At 30.0% G+C, this 26,876-nt stretch overlaps 3 protein-coding genes across 3 annotated transcripts; 2 read left to right on the top strand and 1 right to left on the bottom strand.

Moving 5' to 3' along the window:
• Positions 1-4,940: 4,940 nt before the first annotated feature.
• Positions 4,941-8,437, bottom strand: LOC120166445 (uncharacterized methyltransferase At2g41040, chloroplastic-like). The gene is made up of 8 exons (XM_039175700.1): positions 8,196-8,437; positions 7,715-7,815; positions 7,503-7,643; positions 6,816-6,897; positions 6,342-6,535; positions 6,115-6,226; positions 5,592-5,696; positions 4,941-5,212 (listed from the first exon to the last, which is right to left on the bottom strand). Exons 1-8 carry the CDS (start codon positions 8,358-8,360, stop codon positions 5,084-5,086), a joined length of 1,029 nt encoding a protein of 342 aa, XP_039031631.1. The 5' UTR covers positions 8,361-8,437; the 3' UTR covers positions 4,941-5,083.
• A 2,887-nt stretch (positions 8,438-11,324) lies between these two features.
• Positions 11,325-12,519, top strand: LOC120166410 (protein CHLORORESPIRATORY REDUCTION 6, chloroplastic-like). The gene is made up of 4 exons (XM_039175659.1): positions 11,325-11,576; positions 11,792-11,923; positions 12,013-12,221; positions 12,306-12,519. The coding sequence occupies exons 1-4, from the start codon at positions 11,363-11,365 to the stop codon at positions 12,510-12,512; spliced, it is 762 nt and encodes a 253-aa protein (XP_039031590.1). The 5' UTR covers positions 11,325-11,362; the 3' UTR covers positions 12,513-12,519.
• Positions 12,520-25,360: 12,841 nt separating this feature from the next.
• On the top strand, positions 25,361-26,828 carry LOC120166369. Its single transcript, XM_039175630.1, has 5 exons — positions 25,361-25,513; positions 25,609-25,658; positions 25,755-25,827; positions 26,193-26,260; positions 26,398-26,828. Exons 1-5 carry the CDS (start codon positions 25,450-25,452, stop codon positions 26,593-26,595), a joined length of 453 nt encoding a protein of 150 aa, XP_039031561.1. The 5' UTR covers positions 25,361-25,449; the 3' UTR covers positions 26,596-26,828.
• The last annotated feature ends 48 nt before the right edge of the window (positions 26,829-26,876 follow it).

Here is a 26,876-nt window from a genome sequence, read left to right as displayed (position 1 = left end):
TATGTGTTGGAATTTTCTTAAGTTAACATCTTGGCAGTGGCTGAGGTCCGGAGTTGCTTCAATCCTGGCTTTGAATTTGGAGGTGGTGGTTCTTCGTTAAAGATGGTCTTTTAAAGACTTGTATTCTTCAAAGCTTGTTGGTTTTGGTAAGTTTTACGGGGTGTTGGATGTTTAAGGGGTTATTTTTCGTTTCCGCCCTAGAATTGTGTTGCATTATGTCAATATGTGAAATCTTTGTTTTGTTGAACTTGTCTTATTTCTTACCCGTTTGTGATGTACTTTTTTTTTAATTTGGTTTAGGGAAGGGTTTAATAAGGCTCACAATCAGGATTAAAGATTTTATAGTCATATGAATAAAATCAAATTTACCGGAAAAAAATTAGAGGAATTGAAATGTATTTTTGGAGGTCTCCACGAAAGCTGCTCTCAACCTGGCGTTGGGGGCAACCTACTATCATACCTCCCCTAATCCCATTGCATATGGGAAAAAATGGTCAGCTAATTTTTTTTGAACGGCAAAGAATTAAAGAAATGTATTTGTGCACCTAAACTTCGGTGCATTCTTTATCTACTTGAATTTTTATTGGGTCTGTTTGTTTCACGTAAAAATATTTTTATGGAAAACGTTTTCTTTATTTTTTTAATGTTTTGTTGAAGGAAAATTGATTGGTCAACATACAACATTTTTATGATCGACAAAATTTCCTTTATATTTTCTGGAAAATGACTTATGATATTATTTTCCATAAATTGTCTTTCGAACTATTCAATTCAAAGAATAAATACTCAAATTTTTTTTTATGAATTTAATATTATTAAAATATTTTAATATAATTTTAATAAAAATATTAATTATTAAAATATTTTAATATATTTATTAATATTTCTAATATTACAATATTATATTTTTAATATTATAACAAAATACTCAATTATATTATAATAATATAAGATATTATATTTTTTTATTTTAATAATATATAAACCTTATTAATAAAATTTATATTATTCATTAATTTCATATAAAAAAATTTATTAACAATGAATAATATTATTTATTTATTTAATATCAATATAATAATCCAATAATATTTTAATAAATATATTTAACATATATTAATTAATACTTTTTAAAATAATAATATAATACTATTACTTTAATAAATAATTAATATAATCTATAATATTTTTATTTCAATAAAATGTACTAATATTAATATTTTTATTAATAAAATTATAAAGATAATATTTTAATAATAAAAAATAAATTATTCTAATATTTTGAAAGTAATAATATTAAGTTTTATGACAAGCAATATTATTTATTATATTTAATATTCGAAATAAATAATTTAAAAAAAATCATAAACTAGTAGAAAATAATTTACACAACCTCTTCTAAACAGCGTAGAATGTTTTTCAGACCTTTTGTTTTGAAGTTCAGAGTTAAAATGACTTGTTTTTTTGTATTATATCGTACGGGAAATAAGAGATTTGTGGTTCCAAGCAAAAGCCTCGATGGCCTCAACTTGCAATATGGTCCTTGGAATTTTGGGGGTCTGAAGATCACATGCATATCGAAGAAGGCAGGAGAACTATATCAAAGGAAACAAGTGGAGGAATGTGGTTGAGCAGTCGGCTTTTAGGCCCATACGATTGATTCCTTCTCCACATGATTGCAAGTTTTAGAGGCCAACCGTTTTTTTTTATGCTATCTTGGGGTCAAATCTCAGCCTTTACTTTATTTTTTTAGCCTTTTGACCGCTTGGAGCTCAAGTACGTCGTTTCTTACCCGGTCGGTTTGGCGGTTTGTACGTGGTAGTGACAGCCAAATTTTCGAAAATTTTGTCGTGCCACCCTTCTTCTGCCGCGTTGACAAGTTGTCTTGTGCTTTGAAAATTTTTATTCTAAATTTAGAATTATGATTTTATAATAGAAACCACTAGTAAATACCCTTGGACAATACAAGTTTTTATATGATACTTTTAAAAAAGCCCTTTCTAAATGTCAAAGAATCTATTATGAAAATAAATATCTTGTTAAAATTAGACCTGAATTGTTGGATCGGCTTAGTATTAAGAGTTTGGACTGCTACAAATCATGTTTAAGGTCTAAGAACAATGGATTAAGAACAAATGATAATATTATTAACAAGTGCAATTAGTTTTAGTATTATCATATATGAAGAAAGTTCATATTTTCTTCATTTATTTTTTCTAAAACTCTTCATTTAAATTTAAGTATACTGATAAAATAAATTTCGTTGTTTGAGAAAACTCATGATAATTATTGTTACTACAGCAAAATAATATTTGTAGCGGCGTTTTTAGAGAGAACACCGTTAATTTTTTATATATAGCGGCGTTTTTTTGAAAATGCCTCTAGAAACACATACTTCAGTGGCTTTTGGTTGATAAACGCCGTAATTTTGAGTACCCAAGTTTGATATATATGGGCCTTTTTGCGGCGTTTTACTACAATCGGCGGTAATTATATACCTATGGTGGAGTTTTGAAAACAAATGCCACAAAATAAAAAAAAAAATAACAGTGTTTCTTTGGAAGCGACGCAATATTCATGTACCTATAGTGGCGTTTTTAGTAAAAGCGCCGCAATAGACTGATATATAGTGGCGTTTTTTAAAACAATGCTAAATAACCACTCAGTGAAACAGATATGTAGCGGCGCTTATAGCGGAGCTATGATCTAAACGTATGAACTCGCGGCGTTTGAGGGAAAAACGCCACTGTATGTTAATATTAACGGCATTTTTAAACGACGCTAAAAATATAACAAAAGAAACATACTTTACTGATGTTTTTCATTAAACGCCACATCAGTTCATTAGTGGTGTTTGTATTCACAAACGCCGCAAGTTTTGCGTTTCTAACCTTTAACCCTACTTTTTCATTTTTTTTTCCTTCACCTATTGTTCCAGGCCTATACATCCATGGCATCTCAGCAAATGGTTGCCAACGATCTGTATTGCAAATTTTAGTGTTTCTGCAAATTGTGATACAAAGTCTGTGCCAATATCTAATTTAGATAAATCTTATTTTGTAATGCAGCCGTCTGTTCGTACTTGTGGATCAAATGGCCCTTCGGAAGATTTTCCATTTCTTGGAATTTTGAAGTCCTTTTCCATTTGTTTGTTAAAGCAGATGCTATTCACTGCTTTGAATAATTATTTTAATTGCAAGTAGAATTAGTTGATATGAATATCTTCTGTTGTTTTGATTTGTCTTCTGGAGCGAAGCAAAAAAAATGTTATCTTGTTGCTAATGCTTATAAGGATGGTTTTTCTTTTGGTCATGTGTTGCGTTTTCCCCCCCTATGGTTCCTTATTCAAAATGTTCACTCATATCATATTATGTTTGGTCAATTTGTTGATACGATGATAACCAAGATTCGAGAAATTTAATCAGAATTATCTTCATTGAAAAGTGCAATGCTTTATGGTTATAATCTTTTAGATAAAGACATGAGAGGGTGAAATAACTGTGAATCTAAACTGAAGCTTTTGAGCTTCAATTTTGATTCATTCTTCTGGTGTTATTAACCTGAAAATTTCAAGGCTATTATAGGGCAATGATTACTACCACAAAACCGGTACGAAGCTAATCTCTGTAATTTTTTCCCGTGTTTGATTTTGTTAGATCTTATGATTTTTTGTTCCAGGCCTATACATCCATGGCATCTCAGAAGCATCTTTCCACCATGCCGGATCGCAATGAAGTTGTAACAGAAAACTCGTCTCTCATGGAAATATCTAAGAACGTAACTGCTGCTTTCAATAGTCTAAGAAAAGCAGATGAGTAAGCTTCTTTTTATCTCACTGTATTTTTCCTGTGTATTTATTACTTCTCCATATTCTGCTATACCTGCAATTTAAGTACATGTTAGGCGCAAGATGATCATCTCGGCTCGAGCTAACATATCTATGTCAATTTTGCTTCGTAGTATGTATTAATCAAGTGCACTTCTACATCTCATCCTGTAGGAAAATTGAGATATCATCTCTTGGAAAAGAAGCACTGTTTACAGCAGGAATAACGATTTCAAGTTCATAGGCCTAGGTCAAGAGAAGGATGCGGCTAACTTTTGGTTCCAAAAGGGTCGCATTACTGAATGTATAACTTATTTGCTTGGATATCTTGAATGTAAAATGACGGATTTCATTTAACTTATTTATCTGTATCCAGCACATGTCATCCAACATTTGCAATTCTGACCTTTGGTAGGACCGCGGCCAGAAAAAATCCGAAAACCGATTCGAATTGCAGTGTTCCATTTGAGTTTATTAAATTTGGTTTAGTTTTGATTTGGTGCCGTATTTAAACTTGTTTCCTTCGGTTTTTGATTCACAAGTTAAAAACCATTATTATTCGGTTTGAATTGAATCAAATTTTATTTGAATTTACATTGTCAATAGCAGCGTTTTACATTCACAAACGCCACTATATGTCATTACATTTATCGACTTTTTTTTAACAAACGTCACTATAAGTAAAAACATTTAACGTCATTTTTTTACAAACATCACAAAAGAAAAGATAAATAACGTGCTTGTTTTAGCTACGCTTTTTGCGGAGTGAATACGTATATATTCTAAGAAATATGATTAAAAACCTGATCCTGAAGATATAATACCTAATTATTAAAAGTTTCAGTTGGTTGATCCTTTAACAAATAAGATCGAAGTTGAAATACCCATATGAACATTATTTTCATATGCAACCCTCATCCTTGTGCAGATACAATAAGTTTTCATTAGAATATAACAACAAAATGAGGAGTTATCGAATTTAACCATCTCAGCATATACTTTGTAACAAAACGGGAACCGCTTTCGGTAAGCTAATTTGGATCATCAGAATGTCATCATATGTTCATTATGAAGCACTAATAAAGTCTTTCAAGTATTTACACGATCATCAGTTCAGCTGGCAATGTTTATATCGCATTAATAAGAAACTGCACCAGCACTATGCATTGCATTTGTATAATCGATTATATCGTAAAACAAATCAATAAGGATCATAATAGATGTTGCGTAAGCAGAACACTTCAAATGATCCCAGCCTCAGGGCTTCTGAGCAGAAAACATAATGAAAGATCGCTGAACCTTCCTTGAATAGTTGGTGAGACCAGAATTCGTGCATAGTTCCTCTATCTCCTCCTCTGTAAGGAAGTTATAACTTTGCATAACCCTCTGCAACAAACATGATATTTTTTTTAAATGTTATAAACTGCAACGAAATCTAAGAATGATGTCTGATAGAACTCCTGGTACTGCAACATCATTCTGCATTGCAATACACGGATGGAAGACATCAAAATACCCATTGGAATTTTCCTTTTGCATAAGTTGGGGATGTTATTTATAGTTAAGACATTTCGAAACAAATATTTATCAGCAAAAGTGAATGGTATAAATAAAATGAGATGGGAGTTGGGAGATGCAGCCTGATCAAACGCTCAGTTTAGCCAATGCTAAAATGTTTTACAATTAGGCATATTTGCAAAAGAAAAGAAGAACATCATAATACACTAACAATTTTTCAAACACAACCAAAAACACTGTAGTTTACCTCTCTGAAAGGTCGTATTATCCAGGGAGTAGTAGAAGTATAACGAAGAAAAGTGCTCCCAACAAAGACTCCGCCACTTCTCAATATACGACTAATTTCAGCAAACTGAAAAGAAAAAAAAAGCAAGTGGCCATATAAGGAAATTCTCTAGCTCAGAAAAAGAGTCCGGAAAGCTATAGCAATAAACATGAAGTAAAGTTGCCCTGTAGTAGCATGCTATGAAAAAAAACATTCAATCATCATAAACTCCAGCTGCGAGGATTTTTCACATCTCAGTCTACAAGACAAACGAATTCAAAGATGCTTATAGAATTGATTTTTTTTCTCTAGATTAGACCTGCAAATGAATTCTAGGACAATTTTTCCCAATCAAACCAGTTTCAAGGACAAACGAACTAGGACAGAAAGAAGAAAAGAACAAAGTTTATGCTTCCTGGAGGTGTCAAACTAAGAACATTATGGGAGATCTGCAAGGAATTGTTTCAGTAAAACTGCAGTATAAAGCAGATAAAAGAATGCTTACGGCATTGGAAGGAGATGGCCAGCAATGCAAGGCAGCACCAGCATGCACAGCATCAATAGAACTGGATGAGAACGGAAGCCTGGAAACATCAGCCCTGACAAGCGCAATATTGCTGAAAATTCCAATGAAGTATTGATCAGTTCCTGGCATGAAATGAAATATAAAACCTTTAACTATATCTGCAACAGCTGCTTCAACTTTAAAACTAAAGCAGCAAAGATAAATACCTAGCGGAAATAGGCACATCTTTCTTAATGAAATCATTACATTGCCGGAGCATGTTTTCAGAAAAATCAAGTGCAATAACACTAGAATATGTCCCTGATTTGGCAAATTTTCGGGAAAACAAACCACTTCCACAGCTAACATCCACTAAAGTGCCACCTTCTGCAGGTTTAAAGTACTCCTGAGCCATTCTGAACTGCATTATTTCGAAAACATAAATATTAGACAAACATATGATATAAGGATTTTGGTGATAATCCAGTAGGTACTAATTCAGCTTGCTTGGGAGAAACAAACAACTTGGAACACATTACCCTTCTATGCCATCCACTTTTATTGAGAAGCTCCATAAAACGGTATAAGCATATGTATAAATTTATATTATACTAGGGGTTCATTTCTTTGGAATGGCCTTCAAAGATCCATTCATCCATGTTGATTAATCTAGACGTGATATGAAACTGGTAAAAATTTACCTCTTCATCAGCCCCAGGAAAGCCACTTCGATTAAAATTTTGACGCCAGCCTCTTTCATAGAGAAACGATACCAAAGGACTCCTAGAAAATATGAAAGCACGATCTAGTGAAACAATAACTTTCTACCCAAAAAAAAACAATAGTTATGCGACAAAATGTCATGGTTGGAGGTGCATTATGAGGCAGTTATCATTCTTGTAGCAGCATGTGAATTGTTCAGGACTATTAACTTAATTGAGACTTAGTACAATCTAGAAATTAATAACTGATAATAAGTATTGTGAGTTAGTGACTCAAATAATAGATTTAGGCTCTATTGGTTATTACTTAAATTACTTGCTTTTTACTTTTAACAGGAAGCAGAGTAAAAAATGTGTAATCGTGTACAAAAGCTGTATCTTTTAAAGAATTGAAAGTAGACTCCAAATGTCTACAAATGTTTCGAGAATTGTTACAGTCATTTTTATTCCAATGTAATCAGATTCCGGACATATTTGGAATTTGAACACTAGTACATCGTTTCACTCAGTGTGCTGATCATCTTTCTACCTGAATCAGTTTCTAAAAGATATTGTAATTCCGGGATTTCAATTACTTGTTAACCTAAATCATAAGATAGAACACTCAACCAGATTTGTGTCAAGGTATCCAGCGTAAAACAATGTTTGTATATTAACTAGGCATACCGGAATAGCTCGGTGCCAGCTGGTTTGACTTCAGTGTAGTTTCTCAATCCAGCAGTGACAGTCAAGTCCAGATAAACATCTTTACTCGAGTATGACTTGTTGCATTTTTTACACTTGAATCCAGACCGGTAGATAGCATCCCTGCAAGGTTTGCAAACCCATTAGACTGATATACAACAATATGATCAAAGATTAAATATTCTGTAACTTACAAGTTTAAACCTGGAGGGCCTTTTCTTATCAGTGGCTCATAGCATACAGGGCAGGCAAACAACTCGGTTTTCACTGTTTGATTTTGCTGAGTTCTTAAACCCTGAAAAAAATATTTCATTAATCCTTACGTACACCCGACACAAGGCATCTGACTTCTCTATTTAAGGTTCATGACACTTTTGCAGCACAGAGAAGTGATACCAAAGGGGTAAAGAAGAACCAAAAAAAATACAGTGCAAGCAGAGTACAGGCCAACGACAAACTCTTGAAATTCAGTAATGTATTACCTAAAAGTAGCATGGTGTTTTCAGAACATCAGAAAGTAATTAACAACTTAAGCTTTCATTAATTAATCCGAACTTTTCAATTACTATAAAATTCAGACTTTTTATCTGTCAAATATTCAAGTTGCTCAAAACTAGTTGGAATTCAACCAAAAAATAAATTTTTATAGGAGGGGGAAAAAGTAAAAGTGTTTACCGGCTCCATAGCAACTGCTGAGCTCGCTCGAACAGTGAAGCGGAAGGGCGGAGAAGAGAAATGGAGGGAAGGAGAAGGAAGAAACGGCAACTCATGAGAAAAACAAGAGTATTTCGGGAACAGAGATTTGGAAGGAGGGTGAAGAGAGGGTGGAGCAATCGCCATTAAAGGGACATGAAATGGAGAGATTGACTCACCGACTCGCTGGAATGTGGTTTATGCAAAGTTTGGCGCTTTGGGTATTTTACAGTGCAGATCTCTTCGTCTGTTTGTGCTTAACCTTCCTGTGGAATTAGCGGCTGAAACGTCGGCAAGCATGGCCCTGCTACTAAAATTAGGGTAAACTATATAAGTGATCACCCAATCATAGTATCTTTTCATTTTGATCACTATTTTTGAATTCTTATCAATCAGACCACCTAACTATTTAAATACATTCAATCAGACCACTTGTTATTAACAGTTAACGGAAATATTGATGTGACAGTTAATAAAATTAATATAATTATATATTTGATCCTCAATGTTTATACATTCTATCAATTTAGTCATATTTTTAATTTAATTTAATAAATTTAATCTCCAATTAGATGTTGTCACACGTCACTATCAGCTTGAATGATATTTTATTAATTTTAATTTTATTTTATTTTACATCCACTAATGTGGTGACACATGTCACCACCTTATTTGACAAGCAAAACACTTTAAAACATATCTTGCTTCCATGGAGAATTGAATCTGCAACTAGGAGCAAAGTAAGGCACGCCTAAATCACTAGGCTAAGCCTCTCAATTGATTATAATTTACAACATATCATATATAACCTGTTATAAATAATGCTAGTGAATTTAAGAAAGAATGCAAGCACTTTAGCCCTTAAACCAAACCTTATATTCAATTAAATTAATGAAATTAAATTTAAAAATTTAAAAACTATAATATATAGATAAATTTTAAAATAATATAAAAAAATTAATATATGTAAAATGTCAGTTTAGTGTTAAAAATAATATAAAAATTAACATATTTTTTATATATAATATTATAAATTTTTATTGTTATTAACGATTTTTTATGTAAAAAATAAAAAAAACATGTTATTTATTAATAAAATGTTAAAATAATATAAATATAAACAAATATATTTGAATTATCAGAAAATTGTAAAGTTTATAAAAATATTAGAAATACAAATAAAGTATATAAAAAGACAAATCAGTTAGTGATAAATTAATAAATTTATTATTTTTATTGATTGATTTAATATAATAAAACAGTTAATGATAAATTAATAAATTAATTATTTTTATTGATTGATTTAATATAATAAAACAGATAATGATAAATTAGAAAGTTTTTGCATTCTTTCTTAAATTCCCTGCCATTATTTATAACAGATAATATATAAGATCTTGTAAATTGTATCCAATTGGGAGGCTTAGCCTAGTGATTTAGGCCAGCCTTAATTTTCCCCAGGTTGTAGGTTCGATCCTTTATGGAATCAAGATATGTTTTAAAGTGTTTTGCTTATTAAATAAGGTGGAAATCCGTATCACCACATGATTAGATGAAAAATAAAACAATTTAAAAATGACACATGTCATAATATAATTGGAAATTAAATTTATTAAATTAAATTAAAATTATGACTAAATTGATAGGATGTATAAATATTGAGGATCAAATGTATAATTATATCGAATTTATTAATCTCCATGTCAGTACTTCTGTTAATGATAAGTGATCCGTATCACCACATGATTAGATGAAAAATAAAACAATTTAAAAATGACACATGTAACCATCTAATTGGAAATTAAATTTATTAAATTAAATTAAAATTATGACTAAATTGATAGGATATATAAATATTGAGGATCAAATGTGTAATTATATCGATTTTATTAATTGTCATGTCAATACTTCTATTAACGGTAAGTGATCTAATTGAATATATTTAAATAGTTGGGTGATCTAATTGACAAGAATTCAAAAAACGACGGTCAAAATAAAAAGAATCTATAGTTGGGTGGTCACTAGTATAATTTGGTCTTATTGATAATAATTAAAAAATAATGATCAAAATGAAAAAGATTATAATTGGGTGGTCACCAATATAGTTTACTCTAAAAAATAATTGTTTATTTTAGTACATAAACTATAATTATTGGTTTATTTTAGTGCATAAACTTTCATTTTTTTTAAATTATGCTTAAAGTTTAGTTTTTGTTTCATTTTATTACCTCGTCATTAAAAATTTAATGTGTTTAGTACCTAAACTTTTAACTTTAGTCCATTTTAGTACTTAGACTTTTAATTTTTTTCAAAACTTAACCTTAGAATTTTTTAACGGGTACTAAAATGAAAAAAAAAAACTAAATGTTAGATATCTTTTCAAAAAAAGTTTAAGTTTTAAAATGGATCAAAATTAATAATTTAAGTACAAAATACATAATTTCCCATAAACTAATATATGACTCATTATAGTCCACATTTTACAAGGACGAGATATGTAATATTTAAAAAAGAGAGATATGTAATATTTACTTCAAATTTTATTTTATAAATTATTTTAATATATCTTATAAGTATCAATTTGAATTAAAAAATTAAATTTATATACTTAATTTAAATTCAAATTTTAATTAAATATTAAACTCACCAAAAAAATTTAAGATATAAAATTAAATATCGAGACTGTTTTCTAAAAAAATTATTAAAACTTTGTCCTTTGCAATAATAGGTTACTTCAAAGCTACTACCTTCCTCCCACTAAAATTATCTCTCATTAACTTTTTAAATTTATAAATTTTGACTATGATTATTTTAAATATTTTAATAATTAAATTTATATTTTTAAATTACTTGATTAAAATTCTTAAAATATATATTTTTTCATATTTTTAATAATATTAAATTTTAAATGATAATAAATAAATAAAAATTAACAAAAAAAAGTCAATAAAGAATAATTTAAGTAGAGTACCAATTTTTAAGCAGGAAACGTGACAGGGTTGAGCTGCATCCTTCAAAAACCTCACACAACGGATATGATACGAGCTTCGAAAACATATGGCCTCTAGCAGAGGACGCTTCAGATAACAAAACTGGAACCTAAATAACATAATCCAACTATAAAAACTGCACCCGGACCACAACAGTCCATGGCTACTGCCCTTAATCCCTTACTTACCCTTTCTCATTTCCTCAAGCATAACATTCCCTCTTCAACCCCATGGATTTCATGCAAACCCATCTCAGCTTCAATCCCAGCTCTCCCTGTCTCCCACTTCACTCCCCAAAGAGGACTGCTTGCACCATCTGTTTCCTTCAATCCTTCAGGAAATTTTGACCTCTCCTTTTATGGTGATGCGGATGGTACGAAACTGAATTCCATTACTAAACTTTGTTCCACGCTAAGGTTCTGTGGTTTCTTTCGTTTTTTGTTCCCACTTTTAGCTCACTCTCGAGTTCATCTTAGCTGTAAAAAGTTACCTAGATTTCTGGAAATTGGAGGGTTGAATTGTGGTTAGGAATATAAAAGTAGATAAGGGTTTAGTTTTTTTCATGCATCCGAAACTGTTTTTTGACAGATTCCACTCAAGTAGAGCCTCCAATGCCTCCAAGTGAAGGTCGAATTGAAGTGATTATTGATAATGATGTTATAAGCCGGCTTGATTTGTTCCCATTTCAGAATGCTACAGGAATCACTTCACCTTTATCTGGTATGGATCGTAGAAAAAAGACGCCAATTTTACTTTTATTTCGATCATGTTGTTGTTTGATTGATGAATTATGGCACTGATGTTCCCAGCTGAACCAAAAGAGTATCTGGAAAAGACAATTGGGTTTACAATTAATTATAAAAGAGATGATCCACATGATCCACGAGAATTGTCTGAATTCCCTGATATAAGGTTATGGTTCGTAAGGCTTGATGCTGCCTATCCTTGGCTCCCCGTGCTGTTGGACTGGCGAGCTGGGGAATTAGCTCGTTATGCCGCCATGTTAGTCCCCCACCAGGTACCATATCTGTACTGAAAATTTGAAATGCACCATCTAATAATAAGATCAGTAGATGAACTTTTTTTTTTCTTTTGTTGGCAGATGAGTATGAGAATGGGGGTTGTGTTTAATCCAGAGGCCTTGGAATTGTTCATCATGAAAAAGGTGTTCATTGTATACTCTTGGCTGAAACATCATGGAATTCCAAAACCCAGATTGAAGACGAGCGACATGGCTAGGATGCTTGGATTTGGGATTGGAGATGAACTTTTTGACTTGATTGACCAACGCCCACTTGATTCATCCTAGAATTGAGCATCACCTCCATGTTTGTGTTCTTCATCAATAACTGATAAAAGGTTTTTTTTTTCCCAGCTGTGAGCATGGAGTTTTAGTTAGCGGCTCACCCAGTTGAAGCATTATTCCGCCTTGTATGTGTTTATGTAACATATTTTAAATGTACCAATGAGGAAACGGGGATAAAAACCCAAAACAAATCAGATGAGTATTTCATTATCATCATTTTTTACTTTAGTTTTTTGAATAGTATATATTGATTATAAGGCAATACATTTTCAGAATCTTTCTTAATTATTGATAACGTGCATATTCTATATCTGAATTTTCTTTGTTTATGTACCTATTTTATTGATTGTGTCCATCCTAAAATTTTATTTCTACATTCACATAAAAAAACTATGTTATTAATGCTTGTTATTAGTATTTATATCTCCTTCTTCAGTGTAATAAAAAAATATTTAACTAAAGAGTGGAATTCATATATCTCCTTCTTCAGTGTAGTAAAAAAATATTTAACTAAAGAGTGGAATTCATATTTAAAAAAAAGAAAATCATGTCTTTATTAAGTTCGACATAGGCTCTGTATGAATTAATGAAATTATCATATGAGCAATAGTAAAACATAACTGAAAAGAACTATCATAAAAAAACTGAAAAGAATTAATATATAGTCTATTACAGATCATAAGTAAAAATTAATAAAATAATTTTAACTTTTTTTTCCTAGAGACTAATAAGGATTTCAGTTCACTCATGATTTAGTAGATCATTTTTGAAAAATAATATTATACCAATTCTGAAATTACCCTTCACAAATCACAACAATTCTTTTAATCTTATAGGAAAGGTTCGGTATAAATATAGTATTGTTTTTTTTATTAATCAGGGTAAGTACAAATATATGTTTAAAGATAATTTTTAAATATTTGGCATTAAATACTCACACCTATGATATTATTGATAATCAAATCCGAATCTTCAAGAATAAAAATATTTCTTTTATCATTGAGATTGCTCGATTCACGCAGATATAATATTGTTTGAAAAATGAGAATCGGAGCATTTGGTGCTTTGGCTACGCTATTAATGGGCTTCAATTGCAATCCACTCATCTAAGGATAAAAGCCTACTATAATATTATTGGATCAGGCCTTAATCACTAAACTGGAATGCACCAATGCCCTCTTTAAAATAAATAAATAAATTGAGGTGCCTGTGTTTTTTCTTGGATAAATAATTGATAGATATAATACAATTTCTCTTATTACCAACAACTAGTTAATCTAGGGATGAGGCATTAGATCCCTTGAGCAAGGTTAGGAGTTCGAATCATAGTGATTGTGAATGAAGTAAACTAGACTAAGAGGGATGCCCTTGCCTCTGCAGTACCCGATCCGGATTAGTCAATCTATAAATTGGATATAGGTGGTTATACCGACGATGTATTAAAATGAAATAAAAACTAAACGTTAGTTAAAATTTTAGATACTAAAACGGATCCTAAAACTAATAGTTTAGGTACTAGATACGTAATTTACCCTTGATTTAATTCGGATCAAAAATTTATTCTCACATAAATATTTTAAGTTGCACGAATAAATTTACCTCAGTGGTTAAAGGAATTATTGTTCTTCCTAGAGTTTATGGGTTCGAGCACCAACGATTACAGTAGAGTGATCGAGTGTTCATTGTTAAATAACTGAGAGTATTTAAAACATATATTACTTTATAAACAATTAGCTTAATCAAAAAAATATTTTAGGTTATATTCTTTCACAACAGAAATAGACAAGTAGATTAACTTTAATATTTATCCATCCAATTGAATCCCTGCAAGAATGACATTGACAGACAGTTTTAGTGTTCTCTGATGTATCAGATTTAGGGTGTTTAAAATTTTAGATTAGGAATCCTAAACTTGTACAAAAAATTAGACAACATCGATCCGAAGAGATAATCACTGTCGAAAATGATCGGAGTGCTTCCAGCTTATATCCTTTTCATTCTTTTATTATGATATGACTGGAACTCAAGCTTGAATAAGCCATCAACTTTATCATAACCATGCACTGCAATTATCTTCTCCCAAATTACATGAATCAATCATTTTAGCAATTAAAAGTGCCATGGCCAAACAGTTAGATTTGAGTGATGATACTTCATATATTATAGTATAAAGAGACAGAATTCGAACGTTCATTCCTGTTTACTAACCTTCATTTAACAGCGACCAAAAGGGGAGTCTTAAAATTTGTGTTTCCAACAAAGGCCAAGCATAAAGGCAATTGGGTGGTGTCGGTGGTCGGTGTATTGATCAGCAACATTCCTCGGAGCGCTCACGCCATATCGTAAAGAGGATGGACTCACATATAAGGAGTAGCTAGGCAGGGGCTCACGCCGCCCCATGTGAGAATTTGAGTACGACAAAACATGTGGGGGAAAGACTAGGTATGGTAAGGCAAGAAACCGATGTATCTACCTATAATATTGTATGGACATGAGAGATTGATGAATTTGAGGAAAAATTGCTTTTGTTGCAATGCCTTTGAATGGTGAGACAAATGTCGTCAACTAGCTGCTGCAATGCTTATACATCTCCATCAAGGATTGGTTCAAATTTTGTTGTCTTTTTGGGACCAGAGAGTTGGTCTGCGACTGTTGCTGGTTGACGATCTTGCTACTTGGCCAAACCTAAATGATATTTAAAGTAGTTCCATTAATTGTCATTGATAGAATAGATATTGGACCACTTCAAATAAGGATAGGCTAAACTTCATAGATTTTTTTTAATTATGTATTTTGATCATCAAACGTTAAAGTTTTATAACATAATCGTCAAACTTTTAATTCATTTTCATTATAGTTATTATCATCAATTACTATTAAGAAATGTTATCATGTCATGTTAAAGGTATCTTCATCCTCTAAAAGTTCTAACTTTCTTATACTAATTGGCAGTCACCAACTTTCTTTAGCTTGTGTTATTATCCTCCGACGTTCTTTCAATTGTCATCGCCATTAAATACAATATTCACCATCCTCGTGTGTTTCACCAACATCCAAAGACTACTAAACCATTTTTCACCATCATTTCATTCAATTTTCTCTGTCTTTCTGTCATGGAAAAACTTTTAACAAATTAGGACATGTTTCAAATGAAGCATACCTTTTAGTTTTAAGATAAAATGTATTGTAACAATTGTGATAAATGGTTCAGCTTTCGTGGAAAGATAATGAAGCTCTTGAGTATAACAAATGTTGTGTTTAGTGGTGATGATTATTAGAATAATGTTGGGCAATGAAGATACATACGAAAACTCGAGTATAACGAATGTTGTGTCTGGTGGTGATGATTATTAAAAAAAATGTTGGACAATGAAGATACATACAAAAAGAGGTCGACAACTACCAATTAATATGAGGAACTTAATGTTTTTTACGAAAAAATACGACTTTAATATTTGATAGTATCATTTTTTATTAGCCAAGTTTAATTAATGTATTATAAAATTTAAAAATTTAATGACAGAAAATAAATACAATTAGATGATTATTTACGTAGCTTACCCTTAAAGATATTAGCCAAGTTGATTGACGGTTCGTGGCAGACCATGGGATGTATCACAAAGAAAACATTGGGAAGAACATACATAGATTTGTACCATATGCGGTCCAATATCTTTTAACGAGTCCTCGAACATGAGATGTCGCTGTGTCTGATGAATTTTCTTGCTCTTTTGCTTTCGTTACATTTGAGTCCACATCGTAAAAATTATTAGATAAACATGATTTATTACGTTTTTTGTAGTTTCAACCAATAATAATTTTTTATATTATATTTTAGATGAATCTTTATATTTTTCCTACGTGTAGATAAAGTAAAGGCATGTAGCTTATAATAATGATTATAAATTACTATAAGCAGAAGTGAGGAAGTAGTATCATTTGCATTCTATTAATAATATAGAAAATAAAACAACATGAAATTAACCGTGTCAATATATATAATGGATGAAGTTTTGGTTTAAATGTTATTTAAGTGATGGAAACCGAGGCGATTAAATTAACAATGCTTGGTTTAAATGTTATTAAATCTATCATTTATTACTTTTAATATCAGAAAACATTTTTAACTTGAAATTTCTTTTGAAAATTTGGCTCAATTTTTCCTCGACAGTTAGGCCCAAAATGTTTAGCGGTTGGCCGAAGTGAGAACATGCAACGTGAACTGCTTATGCTCACGTGGCTCAATCACCTGCCATGTAATCCTTCGTGGTTCCATGATTGTAGACTTCCACGTCGAGTGACCGCGCCACTGAGCTGTTAAAGACGAAAGTACCCCGTCAATATAAGGCTATTTTGGTGACACAACGAGTGAGCTTAACACTTCTCCGTCACCGTCACATTAATTCCGGTTGTTTCCTTCGACACGTGGAACTTGGCCCACCTTGTCTCCATCAAAATGCTAATCATGCAACATCTAATTAATTCCATTTATTATAACTTACATTTAAACAGGGATACAAAAATATTGATTAAGAGGTGTTAATTTGAAAAGTTATATTAAAAATTAAGAAAGTGTGAATATAAAAAATTATATTAAAAATTAATAAGATTTAAGATTATAAAATTTTAGGCCTTATAAAATTAAATAATTAGTAAAAATACAAAAAAAAAACTAAAATTATATATAAAAAAATAAAATTTCTAGAGATACAACTGAACTCTTAACATTTCCTCGATCTATCCCTATATTTAAACTTGTCATTAAGTCTAACTTAAACAGGATTCTAACGGCAAATGATATAATGTTTTTCGTCTTACGGATTTGGATGATATTATTTATAAAATATTTTAATTTTATTTAGATTAAAAATAAAATAAATATTATTAATATCAAAATATTTTGAAAAAAATCCATCAGGTGGTATTAATTGTTTATTTAAACTATTTATTCTTTAATATATTTATTTAAAAACTATTTTATATAAGTTTAAATCTCGGAAAAATAAACACATTAATCAATCTTCAGTTTTTCAGTAAATAAACTTAATTTGGATCACTTTATCATTTAAAGGGACGAGCAATTCAATATTGGCAATAAAATAACAAGTTATCCAAAATACATATAAATGAAGATCTCAAAGTCTGGCCTCCGCTACTGAGATAAAACAACAGTGTATTTTTTTTCTCTCTTACTCTTTATTATAATATTATGAATTCATATTTATTTTATTTTATTTTTATGTACATTTTAAATTAAGTGTCATTAAGTGGTATCAAATTTAAACAAATACTTTGAAATTTTACTGTAAATTAAATTATATATTTATATTTAATTAAATTAAATAATAATACATAATGATTGATTTAAATGAAGTCGTAAAAGGTTTCTATGTAAATTATAGGGTACATAAGAAATTACTGAATTATGCTTAAATAATTGTTTTGATCATTGGACTTTTAAAAGTTATAAAATAACCATTAAATTTGTTGAATTGTTATAAAATGACCACTATAAGTATAATATTATACTAAATGTAAACTTTTTATAAATCTAATGAAAATTTTGTAAAAATTATATAAATGTAATATTTTTTTCCACTAGTTCGATAAATTTAATAATTTCTTTATAGCTTTTGAAAGTTTAATAACCAAAATGATTGTTTAAACATAGTTTAATGAGCTCTTATGTGGTTTGCCCTAAAATTTATAGATAATGTGTTTCAGTCTGAGTAATAGTTTTTACTGGCACAAGATGGATGTCTAAGGTACGCCAATCTTAATATACGGCTAAAAAAAGTGCTATCGAAAATGTTAATAATTTTTTAATATTTTTGATAAAGCGTTACCTAAAACATTATTTTTTTCTACCGGAAATGTTAATATTGGTCGCTACCTAAAATTTTATTTTTTTTACCGGAAATTAGGTAGGGAAATTAACATTTTCGGTAAAAAAATATTGTTTTAGGTAGCGCTTTACCAAAAATGTTAAAAAATATTAACATTTCCTGTAGGGTCTTCCCTATATTAAGGTTACCGTACAACAAAACTATCCATCTCAGTGGTTAAAAGAATCATTGTTTTTCCTAGAGGTCCCGGGTTCGAGCACCAACAACTTCAGCAAGGTGATTGAATGTTTATTGTCAAATGGTTGAAAATATTTAGAACATGTACTATTTTGTAATCAACTAGCTTAATAAAAAAATAATTGTTTATACAAGTTCGATATTAAAAATTTGATTTAATCGATTAATAGATAAAATATAAGTAATTATATAAAAATAATCATAAATGGAGTGTTACAAAATATGTATACAAATGCTATTCGTCCAGTGTTTTACTTTTTAGTGATAATTTATAATTATTTAATTTAAAAAGTATACAAGAATATAAAAAATGTTGAATAATATGTATATATATTATAAAAATAATTTAATAGTTAATAAACTGAATTGATATCAAATTAATGTATAATAGTAAGGTATTTTATTTATTTGTATATGAATATATTTAATTTTAGGCTTGTAAGCAAATCGAATGAATACAATTTAGAGTATGTTCATGTTCGTTCGTTTAACTTTAACCGAAAAAACAAATAAACATAAACAACTAAACAAAAGAATTTTCTTGTTCGTGTCCGTTCATTAAGAAATTAGCTTATTCATGTCCGTTCATGTTTATTCGTTGAAATGATAAACTATACAAACAAATGAACACAAACGAACATATACAAACGAACATAAATGAATTTATATTTGAGAAGAGTTCTTTTCTTTCCAAATAATTTTAGGATTTATACTTTCTTTAATTGATTTGAAATTAATTGAGTTTTAAAGTATTAAGGGTAAAGTATACAAATGGTAATTTACCTATAGCATATTGCTTTATTAAGTCATTCGATTATTAAAAGTTACAGAATAGTCTTTTGACTATAGAGTGTTGCTTCGTTGAGTCCCTTAACTATTACAAGTTACAAAATGGTCACCCCACTATTCATTATGTTCCAAACTCGCCATTTTCCGTTAAAAAATGATAGTATTCTAAGTTGGATATTAAACTGCTGACTATAATATAATAAAATTTGATCCTAGAATCTCAAACGACCATCATATCTCAGTCATCATGTTAACGTCAAACTTAGACAACCACTAATTTTTTATCAAAAAAATAACAAGTTTCGAACAATAATGAATAGTCGAGTGACTCAACAAAGCAATACTCTATAGTCAGAGAATAATTTTGTAACTTTTAATAGTTGAGAGACTTAATAAAGCAGTATTCTATAGTCAAAGGACCATTTGTCTACTTTACCCAAATATTAATGAATTTAAGGTTAAAATTTATTAGGTCTTAATGTTTCAAACGGATTTGAAAATTGAGTTGAATATAAACGAACGAACATACTACCGAACGTTCATAAACGTAAATAAAAAAATGAATCTTTTACTCATATTTATTCATTTAATTAAATAAACATAAACTCTTCTTCATATTCATTTGTTTAATAAACAAATAAATTATTTGTAACATCCGCAATACCGGGTTAGTGACTAAATTGAAAAGTTTCAGAATTTGGTAACTAAAGTAGAAGAATGAAATAATTCAATGATTATTGGAAATTTATGATGAAGGTTATTTAGTAATTATTAAAGGAAATTAAGGGTATTATGGTCTTTTTCCTTTAAAAGATATTTTTTCCTTTTATAAGAGTGGAAAAAACGTGGGAAGAGAACTATCTGGAAGCTTTCTTCTTCTTGCTTTCTCTTCTTCACGTGGGGCTTAGCTACAATAGGTAAGTTGGGTTTTTATAGTTAATTACTGTAAATATTAAGTGGATTTTGATTCTTTGGGTATTAAATAAGCTTAAGGAAAGCTTATATGGGATTTAAACAATAAGATAAAGGAATTAAGAAGGAATTTGTAATATGAGTTTTAAGATGGAATTTTGATATGGTATGGTTATTGAAGTTTTATGGATGAATTTGACTTGTCATCAATCTAATTAAGAAGTATGAAGTGTTAGAATTGGAATTAGAACACATTGAAAATTTAGTGTGATTCTTGAATGCCATGTAAATGATGGAATTTTGGGTTTAAAGAAGTGATTATGGAATAGAAACGAGTTAAAACATGTGTATGGAAGTTAGGAATATTAAAGGAAGTAAAATATGAAGGTTTAAGCTGAAATGAAGTGAATTTCGAGCTCAAATTAGGATTTCTGGGCTAGGGGAATCGATACCCATTCAAGGGGAATCGATACCCCCTCAAACGAACATGGAATTCCAGAATGCCAGAGGAGAACCGATACCCCCATAGGAGGGAACCGATTCCCCCTAAAGGAAAATTGTAAATATTGGTTTAATAAGTTCGTTTAAGTTGCTAGTATCAAATTACAAGGTGTAGGTATATAATAATTGTCTTAAAATGTATAATTATGTAGATTCAGAGCCTAAACGAGTTCCGGAATCATTGACAAGTAAGATCGATAAAAAAGGAAGATAAGAGATTGGAATGGACTAGTGAGGCCAGGTGAGTGCATATTAGTATTATATGATGTTAAATGGAAATAAGACTTGCGACAAGTCTATTTCCATAGTAAAATGCATGAATTCATAAATAGAAGTATATATGTGTATGATTTATATTGTTGACATGTTATTGCATATATGTATTATATGGTTGATGTGAATATGTGATATGTTATGATGATATAAACCATATGATATGCTAATGAATATAAAAGATAAGTTATGTGATAAGATCTTTGATATATATATATATATATATATATATAAATGAAATATTACTACGTGAATACATGTTATGAGATAATTTAAGTAATAATATGAGAATATGGTAAAAGTGAGTTTATGAGAAAGGATATGAACTAAGTAAGCAAAGGTTACATAAATAATATATTAACTAGGAGACTTGAACTTCAGTGATACTATGAGCATGTAAGATAAGATAGAGGAGAAAGATTCATATGCTTAAATAAAATTATGATACATTAGTTGTATACTAGAAGCTATGGAGTGATATGAAATGATTATAGGAGTTGTACGGAATTGAATTAAGTAAATAGATTAAATTGTACATAAAAGAAATAATAGAAGTAATATATTCAGGTTTATAAGTATAATGTAGGTTAGGTAATGTAAGTGTATACTAAGAAATACAGAATAAGGTAGATGATATGATGTAAATTATATTATGAATTAGTGATGTAGGAATGAGATATAAATATGCAATAAAACTTATGTGTTATATGATAAATATGAACATATGAGAATAAGAGATTATATAAGTGACTTGGTGATAAAAGCTATATGACCATGGATTAGGTAAATATGAATAATTTAAGTGATATGTAACTATGAGTATTTGAGTATGTATCCATGTGAGTTGTTTCATGAGGTTATATGAAATATTATACTATATGACTATGTGAGTATATGAAAAAGAATATAGGTACATGCAAGTTATATCGTAAGGAGTTGTGTAACCATGCTTGATATGTATTACATGTATGGGAATATAAGAGAATAAAGCATAAATTATATGAAAAGATATGATTCATGTGATGTGAACCATGTGAACATATGAGAAAGTGTATAAGTTATATGTATTACATGATATATGTGATTTTACAAGAAATGACATGAGCTATGTGATTACATGATTATAAGAGATCAGACATGTGATAAAAGATAATTAATATGCATGTGTGAATATGAAATGATATAAATGACAATGCCCATGTTATGTGTCATGAGAGCTAGGGGTATAGTTGGCATGCCAAGAGTCGAGGGTCTATGTGGTCCTTCGGGACATATATGTATTCTTTGGAACATGTGTGAAGTCTGGTGAGACACATACTTGATCCCTAGTATATGTATATGATTCTTAAGGAATGATATGTGGTCATTCGGGACATATATGTATTCTTTGGAACATGTGTGAAGTCTGGTGAGACACATACTTGATCCCTAGTATATGTATATGATTCTTAAGGAATGATATGTGGTTCTTATGGACATTATTATATGGCACTACGGTGCAATTCTATGTGGCACTTCGGTGCATTTATATGAGCTGTGGTGACAGCATTAGTGCACAACCTCCATAAACTCACATATCTATAGTTCTCACATATGTACATGGGCTAATCAAGACATATAAACAAATATATGTTAGTGATATGATAAATGTTATAGAAATAATATGATGTTGTGTATGTATAGTGTTTGATTGAAAAGGTTAAGTATAAAAGTATGTGATTACATGATAAACTGTTAATGGTGAGTTATGTGTATGTATGTATTTACTGTAATTAATCTGATATGATTTTATATGATACGAGGAAATCATGTAATTTGGTATAACATGATAGAACAGAACATGCATGTATTGATATATGTTATAAAGTGCATTATAAGTTTTTATGCCTCACTAAGTCTTCGACTTAGCGTGTGATTGTTTCACACGTAGGGTACATAAGCAAGAAGAGAAGAGAAGAAGAGTAAGACATGTCAGCACCTCCCTTACAAAATTTCAGATCAGAAAATAGAGGATTTAAATGTTTTTGGTTATTTGAGTATAGTTGACATGTACTAATTGGTTGAATTAAGGGTATGTTTGTTTCCCGTAATTGGAATTACGGAATTGGTTTTCCCCGAATTCTCGTGTTTGTTTCACGTAATTCGTTTTCCGAAAAATGTTTTCCCGTGTTTGTTTCACGTAATTCGTTTTCCGGAAAACGTTTCCCGTGTTTGTTTCACGTAATTCATTTACCGGAATGTAATTCATTTTCCTAGTAACAGAATTTCCTTTGTGTTTTCTGTAAAATGACTTACGGATTCATTTTCCGTAAGTCATTTTCCAAACTTTTCACTTCAAAGCAAAAATACTCAAAATAATTTTATTTTATGAATTTAATATTAATAAAATATTTTAATATCATTTTCATCAAAATATTAATTATTAAAATATTTAAAATATATTTATTAATATTTATAATAATATAATATTATATTTTTAATATTATATAAAATAATCAATTATATTATAATAATATAAGATATTATATTTTTATTTTAATAATATATAATAAATTTTTTTATATATTTAATAATGAATAATATTATTTATATATTTCAATAATATTTTAGTAAAGATATTAAAATATACTAATTAATATTTTTAAAATATAACATAGTACTATTACTTTAATAAATAATTAATATAATTTATAAAATTTTATTTCACTAAAATATACCAAAAAAATGTTTAAATAACATCTTCCAAACATCATAAAACGTTTTCCAGATGTTTTCCAGAAATGTAATTCATTTTCCAGAAATGTAATTCATTTTACAGAAATGTAATTCATTTTCCATAATTCAAATTCCAGTAATTCATTTTCCAGTAATTCAAATTCCAGTAATTCATTTTCTGGAAAACCAATTACAGCTAAACAAACAGACCCTAAATATATTCTGATTGATTTTGGTTATTGTGGTCAGTTTATGTAACTAAACCTCTTTTATTTTAATGAAATATTTATAAAATTCTTTGAATTTTATCAAGAGTCAAAGTTTGAAAAGTCAATGAGACACCTCAAACTCGTATCCGGGTCGGGTACGGATTGGGGTGTTACATTATTCGTCAAACTCTTCACTATACACCGATTAACGTTTTTGGTTCTCCTAAAATTTACCGTCTGTCTTGGGTCTCATTTCCACAGTCGAAAATACAAAATCTATCCCCCACAAAGGTTTGCAAGTGTTTGTGGTTATGATTCCTCCCGCAACCACACGTAATCCATGATTTTAGGGTTAGACTTAGATCAGGTAAATAAGAGAGTTATCTCTCTTGAAAATTTAATTAATATATATATTTTATTTTAAATCTATTTTCGTCCATCTAAAATTTTATAAATTAAAGTTTATTTTCTCAACGTAAAATTATGCCTCCGTATGTGTTGATGAATCAACAATGGGGTATTGGGATGTGTCCAATTAATCTGGTTTTTTTTTTCAATAACTGAATCTGTTCACAATTCTTTTATTATTAGACAAACATTAAAGAAGAAAAAGGAAATTTTACGCTAAAAATTTAAATTTAGAAAATTAAATTATTAAGTAATTATCGACGAAGCTATAACAATTTTTTGTCATATATTAGTATCTCCAGTAATGAGCTTTAATATATTTTATCTAAAAATCTATGAGACTATATTTTTTTAGATAAATATTTATTAAACTGAAAAATATAAACAAATTTATAATTAACACATGAGTTGGTGTCTGAATTAACTTTGAGATTGGATTTTAGAACTTTTTTTGCGTTGTTGGTAAAAAAAACACAATTAAAATACAATATCAAACATTCTCTCTCTATATATAAATATGCAAAAATAACCGACATTTTGATCGAACAGTGGTTAAAGACTTAAAGTCATTGTTAGCGTCTAAAAACTCAGAATTTAAACCTTATTAATATAATCCTAATTTGTAAGTTGACTTCGGTATCAATATATATATATATATATTACACAAATTAACTTAAATCATTATTATTCTTAGAAGTCACGGTTTTGAATACATGCAATTGCAACATGATAATTTAACGTTCATTATCAAAAGATTAAAAGTATTTATAACATATACTATTTTATAATCACTTTAATTTATATATATATATAAAATACAAGTTAAAATTTGGGAACTTGAAGTGGGTCCTCATAGCAATGTTGTAGTACATATAAAGGCAGGCAGTTCCAATGGCGTAGAAATTCATCAGGAGACTTGCATTCAAAGTTCATTTCCTAATACCAAGAAGAAAAAGAAAGAGTACTGAGACACAAATTTTCTTTTACTGCCCTCAGATTACTTTAACAATCTCCCTGCACCTTTTCAAACTTTTGTTTAGAATCCTGCAAATGAGGCCTTCCAGTTTAGCAGTATCTTTTATGGCGTTGTTCATTTTCCTTTCCAGTGTTCAAGGTAAATTCCAGCAATTCTTTCTCAGTAACACAACAAAGCCTCCATTACATATCATTTAGATTCTAACGTCTTATCTCGTTGTTTGTTTTTGGTAGGGATTAGATTGGAGAAAAGTTTCAAATCACCATGGCCTCCGAAATTGCATGTTAGTATCCAATTTGCTTCAGTATTTTTTTATGCATTCAGTTCAATATAGTTTGAAGAGATGTTATTTAAAGTGTAGACCTGTTGTATTATGCAGGAAGAAGCTTTCAGGGAAAGCAGTGATGGAGTTGTGGGAGAAGTCATTTTCTGCAAAGAAGAGCATTGTACAGGTACCCAGAAGGGGAAAAAATAGCACACCACTGGTACTGGCTACCAAGAATTCATTAAGATTACCGTGGACCTAGGAGGCACAGCACAAAAAATCATAAATTTACCCTCCCCTAGGAGCAGTTTTCTTCCGTATTCTTAGTGTAAATATTCCTCAAAAAGCCTCATAAGAACAAGGTCTCAGAATATTCTGACAAAGCAGTTTTGTCAGCAAAGAAGCTTCTCAAAACCATGATTAATTCCTCTTTGGGTTGGATCAATTATATGTTAGATGGAGCATTTTGTGAAAGAAATGCGTGGCGTAGTCACCAAACTTCACCTTGTCTCTTGCACCAACTGACAACTTTTTTCACTTTCATTTTTGCAGGAAACAGTAGGAAACTTCTTACTGTAACTACTGCTACTGCTACTGCTGCATCTGCCACCAGTCCAAAGGTTGATTAATAGTCACCACTAGTAATTTATTTATTTGACTCGGTGTTTAGTTGATTCATGCATTTATTACCTTTTTTTACCCCGTAATATAGGGTTTAGATATTATCTTTGACATTATGTTCTCTCCGTGTATCCAGAGCGAAGACAGTGGAGATAACAAAGCTAACACTAGTTCAAAAGTCAAATTAGGAAACCAAGAAAATGTTGGAAAGCAAGAGAAAGTCCCTGTTAGTTCGCCGACAACTCCCGAGGTCCATGACCAATATGCGGATATTATGGCGATAGCTGAAATGGACTATGCACCAGCCAAGAGGAAACCTCCAATACACAACTAAGAATGTGGGGGGGGGGGATTCAACGATAATACTAAAAAGAGAAGAAGAAGAAGCAAAAGTTTTCCAGATAATTGAAGGAATGAGAAATCTGACAGCTTCCCAGGAATACTGCAGTTTTTTAGGGTTTGAGAATGAGCTTTTGTACATGTAATATAGTATTTTATTACCATCATACTTAGTTGTTAAACCATCACTTTTGATGATTGAGTAATGATGCACCCTTTTTGGAGTACCCTTTTTAGGTTTTATAACTTTACATTAGTACCATAGAATCAAAAACT

The sequence above is a fragment of the Hibiscus syriacus genome, unplaced genomic scaffold, assembly GCF_006381635.1.
Source record: "Hibiscus syriacus cultivar Baekdansim isolate YM2019G1 unplaced genomic scaffold, ASM638163v2 tig00111640_pilon, whole genome shotgun sequence".
Taxonomy (NCBI): domain Eukaryota; kingdom Viridiplantae; phylum Streptophyta; class Magnoliopsida; order Malvales; family Malvaceae; genus Hibiscus; species Hibiscus syriacus.
The sequence above is the reverse complement of the archived record's forward strand: the minus strand, read 5'-3'. Positions and strand labels throughout refer to the sequence as shown.

What these genes read in the sequence shown, in the direction of transcription:
- LOC120166445 (XM_039175700.1), bottom strand. Translation starts at nt 8,360, where the DNA reads ATGGCGATTGCTCCACCCTCTCTTCACCCTCCTTCCAAATCTCTGTTC. An exon ending in GGCCCTCCAGGTTTAAACTT is followed by an intron (nt 7,644 to 7,714) that starts GTAAGTTACAGA and finishes CAAACCTTGCAG; the next exon opens with GGATGCTATCTACCGGTCTG. An exon ending in GGCCATCTCCTTCCAATGCC is followed by an intron (nt 5,697 to 6,114) that starts GTAAGCATTCTT and finishes TTTTCTTTTCAG; the next exon opens with TTTGCTGAAATTAGTCGTAT.
- LOC120166410 (XM_039175659.1), top strand. Translation starts at nt 11,363, where the DNA reads ATGGCTACTGCCCTTAATCCCTTACTTACCCTTTCTCATTTCCTCAAG. An exon ending in AATCACTTCACCTTTATCTG is followed by an intron (nt 11,924 to 12,012) that starts GTATGGATCGTA and finishes TGATGTTCCCAG; the next exon opens with CTGAACCAAAAGAGTATCTG. An exon ending in CCATGTTAGTCCCCCACCAG is followed by an intron (nt 12,222 to 12,305) that starts GTACCATATCTG and finishes TTTTGTTGGCAG; the next exon opens with ATGAGTATGAGAATGGGGGT.
- LOC120166369 (XM_039175630.1), top strand. Translation starts at nt 25,450, where the DNA reads ATGAGGCCTTCCAGTTTAGCAGTATCTTTTATGGCGTTGTTCATTTTC. An exon ending in TTTCCTTTCCAGTGTTCAAG is followed by an intron (nt 25,514 to 25,608) that starts GTAAATTCCAGC and finishes TGTTTTTGGTAG; the next exon opens with GGATTAGATTGGAGAAAAGT. An exon ending in CAAAGAAGAGCATTGTACAG is followed by an intron (nt 25,828 to 26,192) that starts GTACCCAGAAGG and finishes TCATTTTTGCAG; the next exon opens with GAAACAGTAGGAAACTTCTT.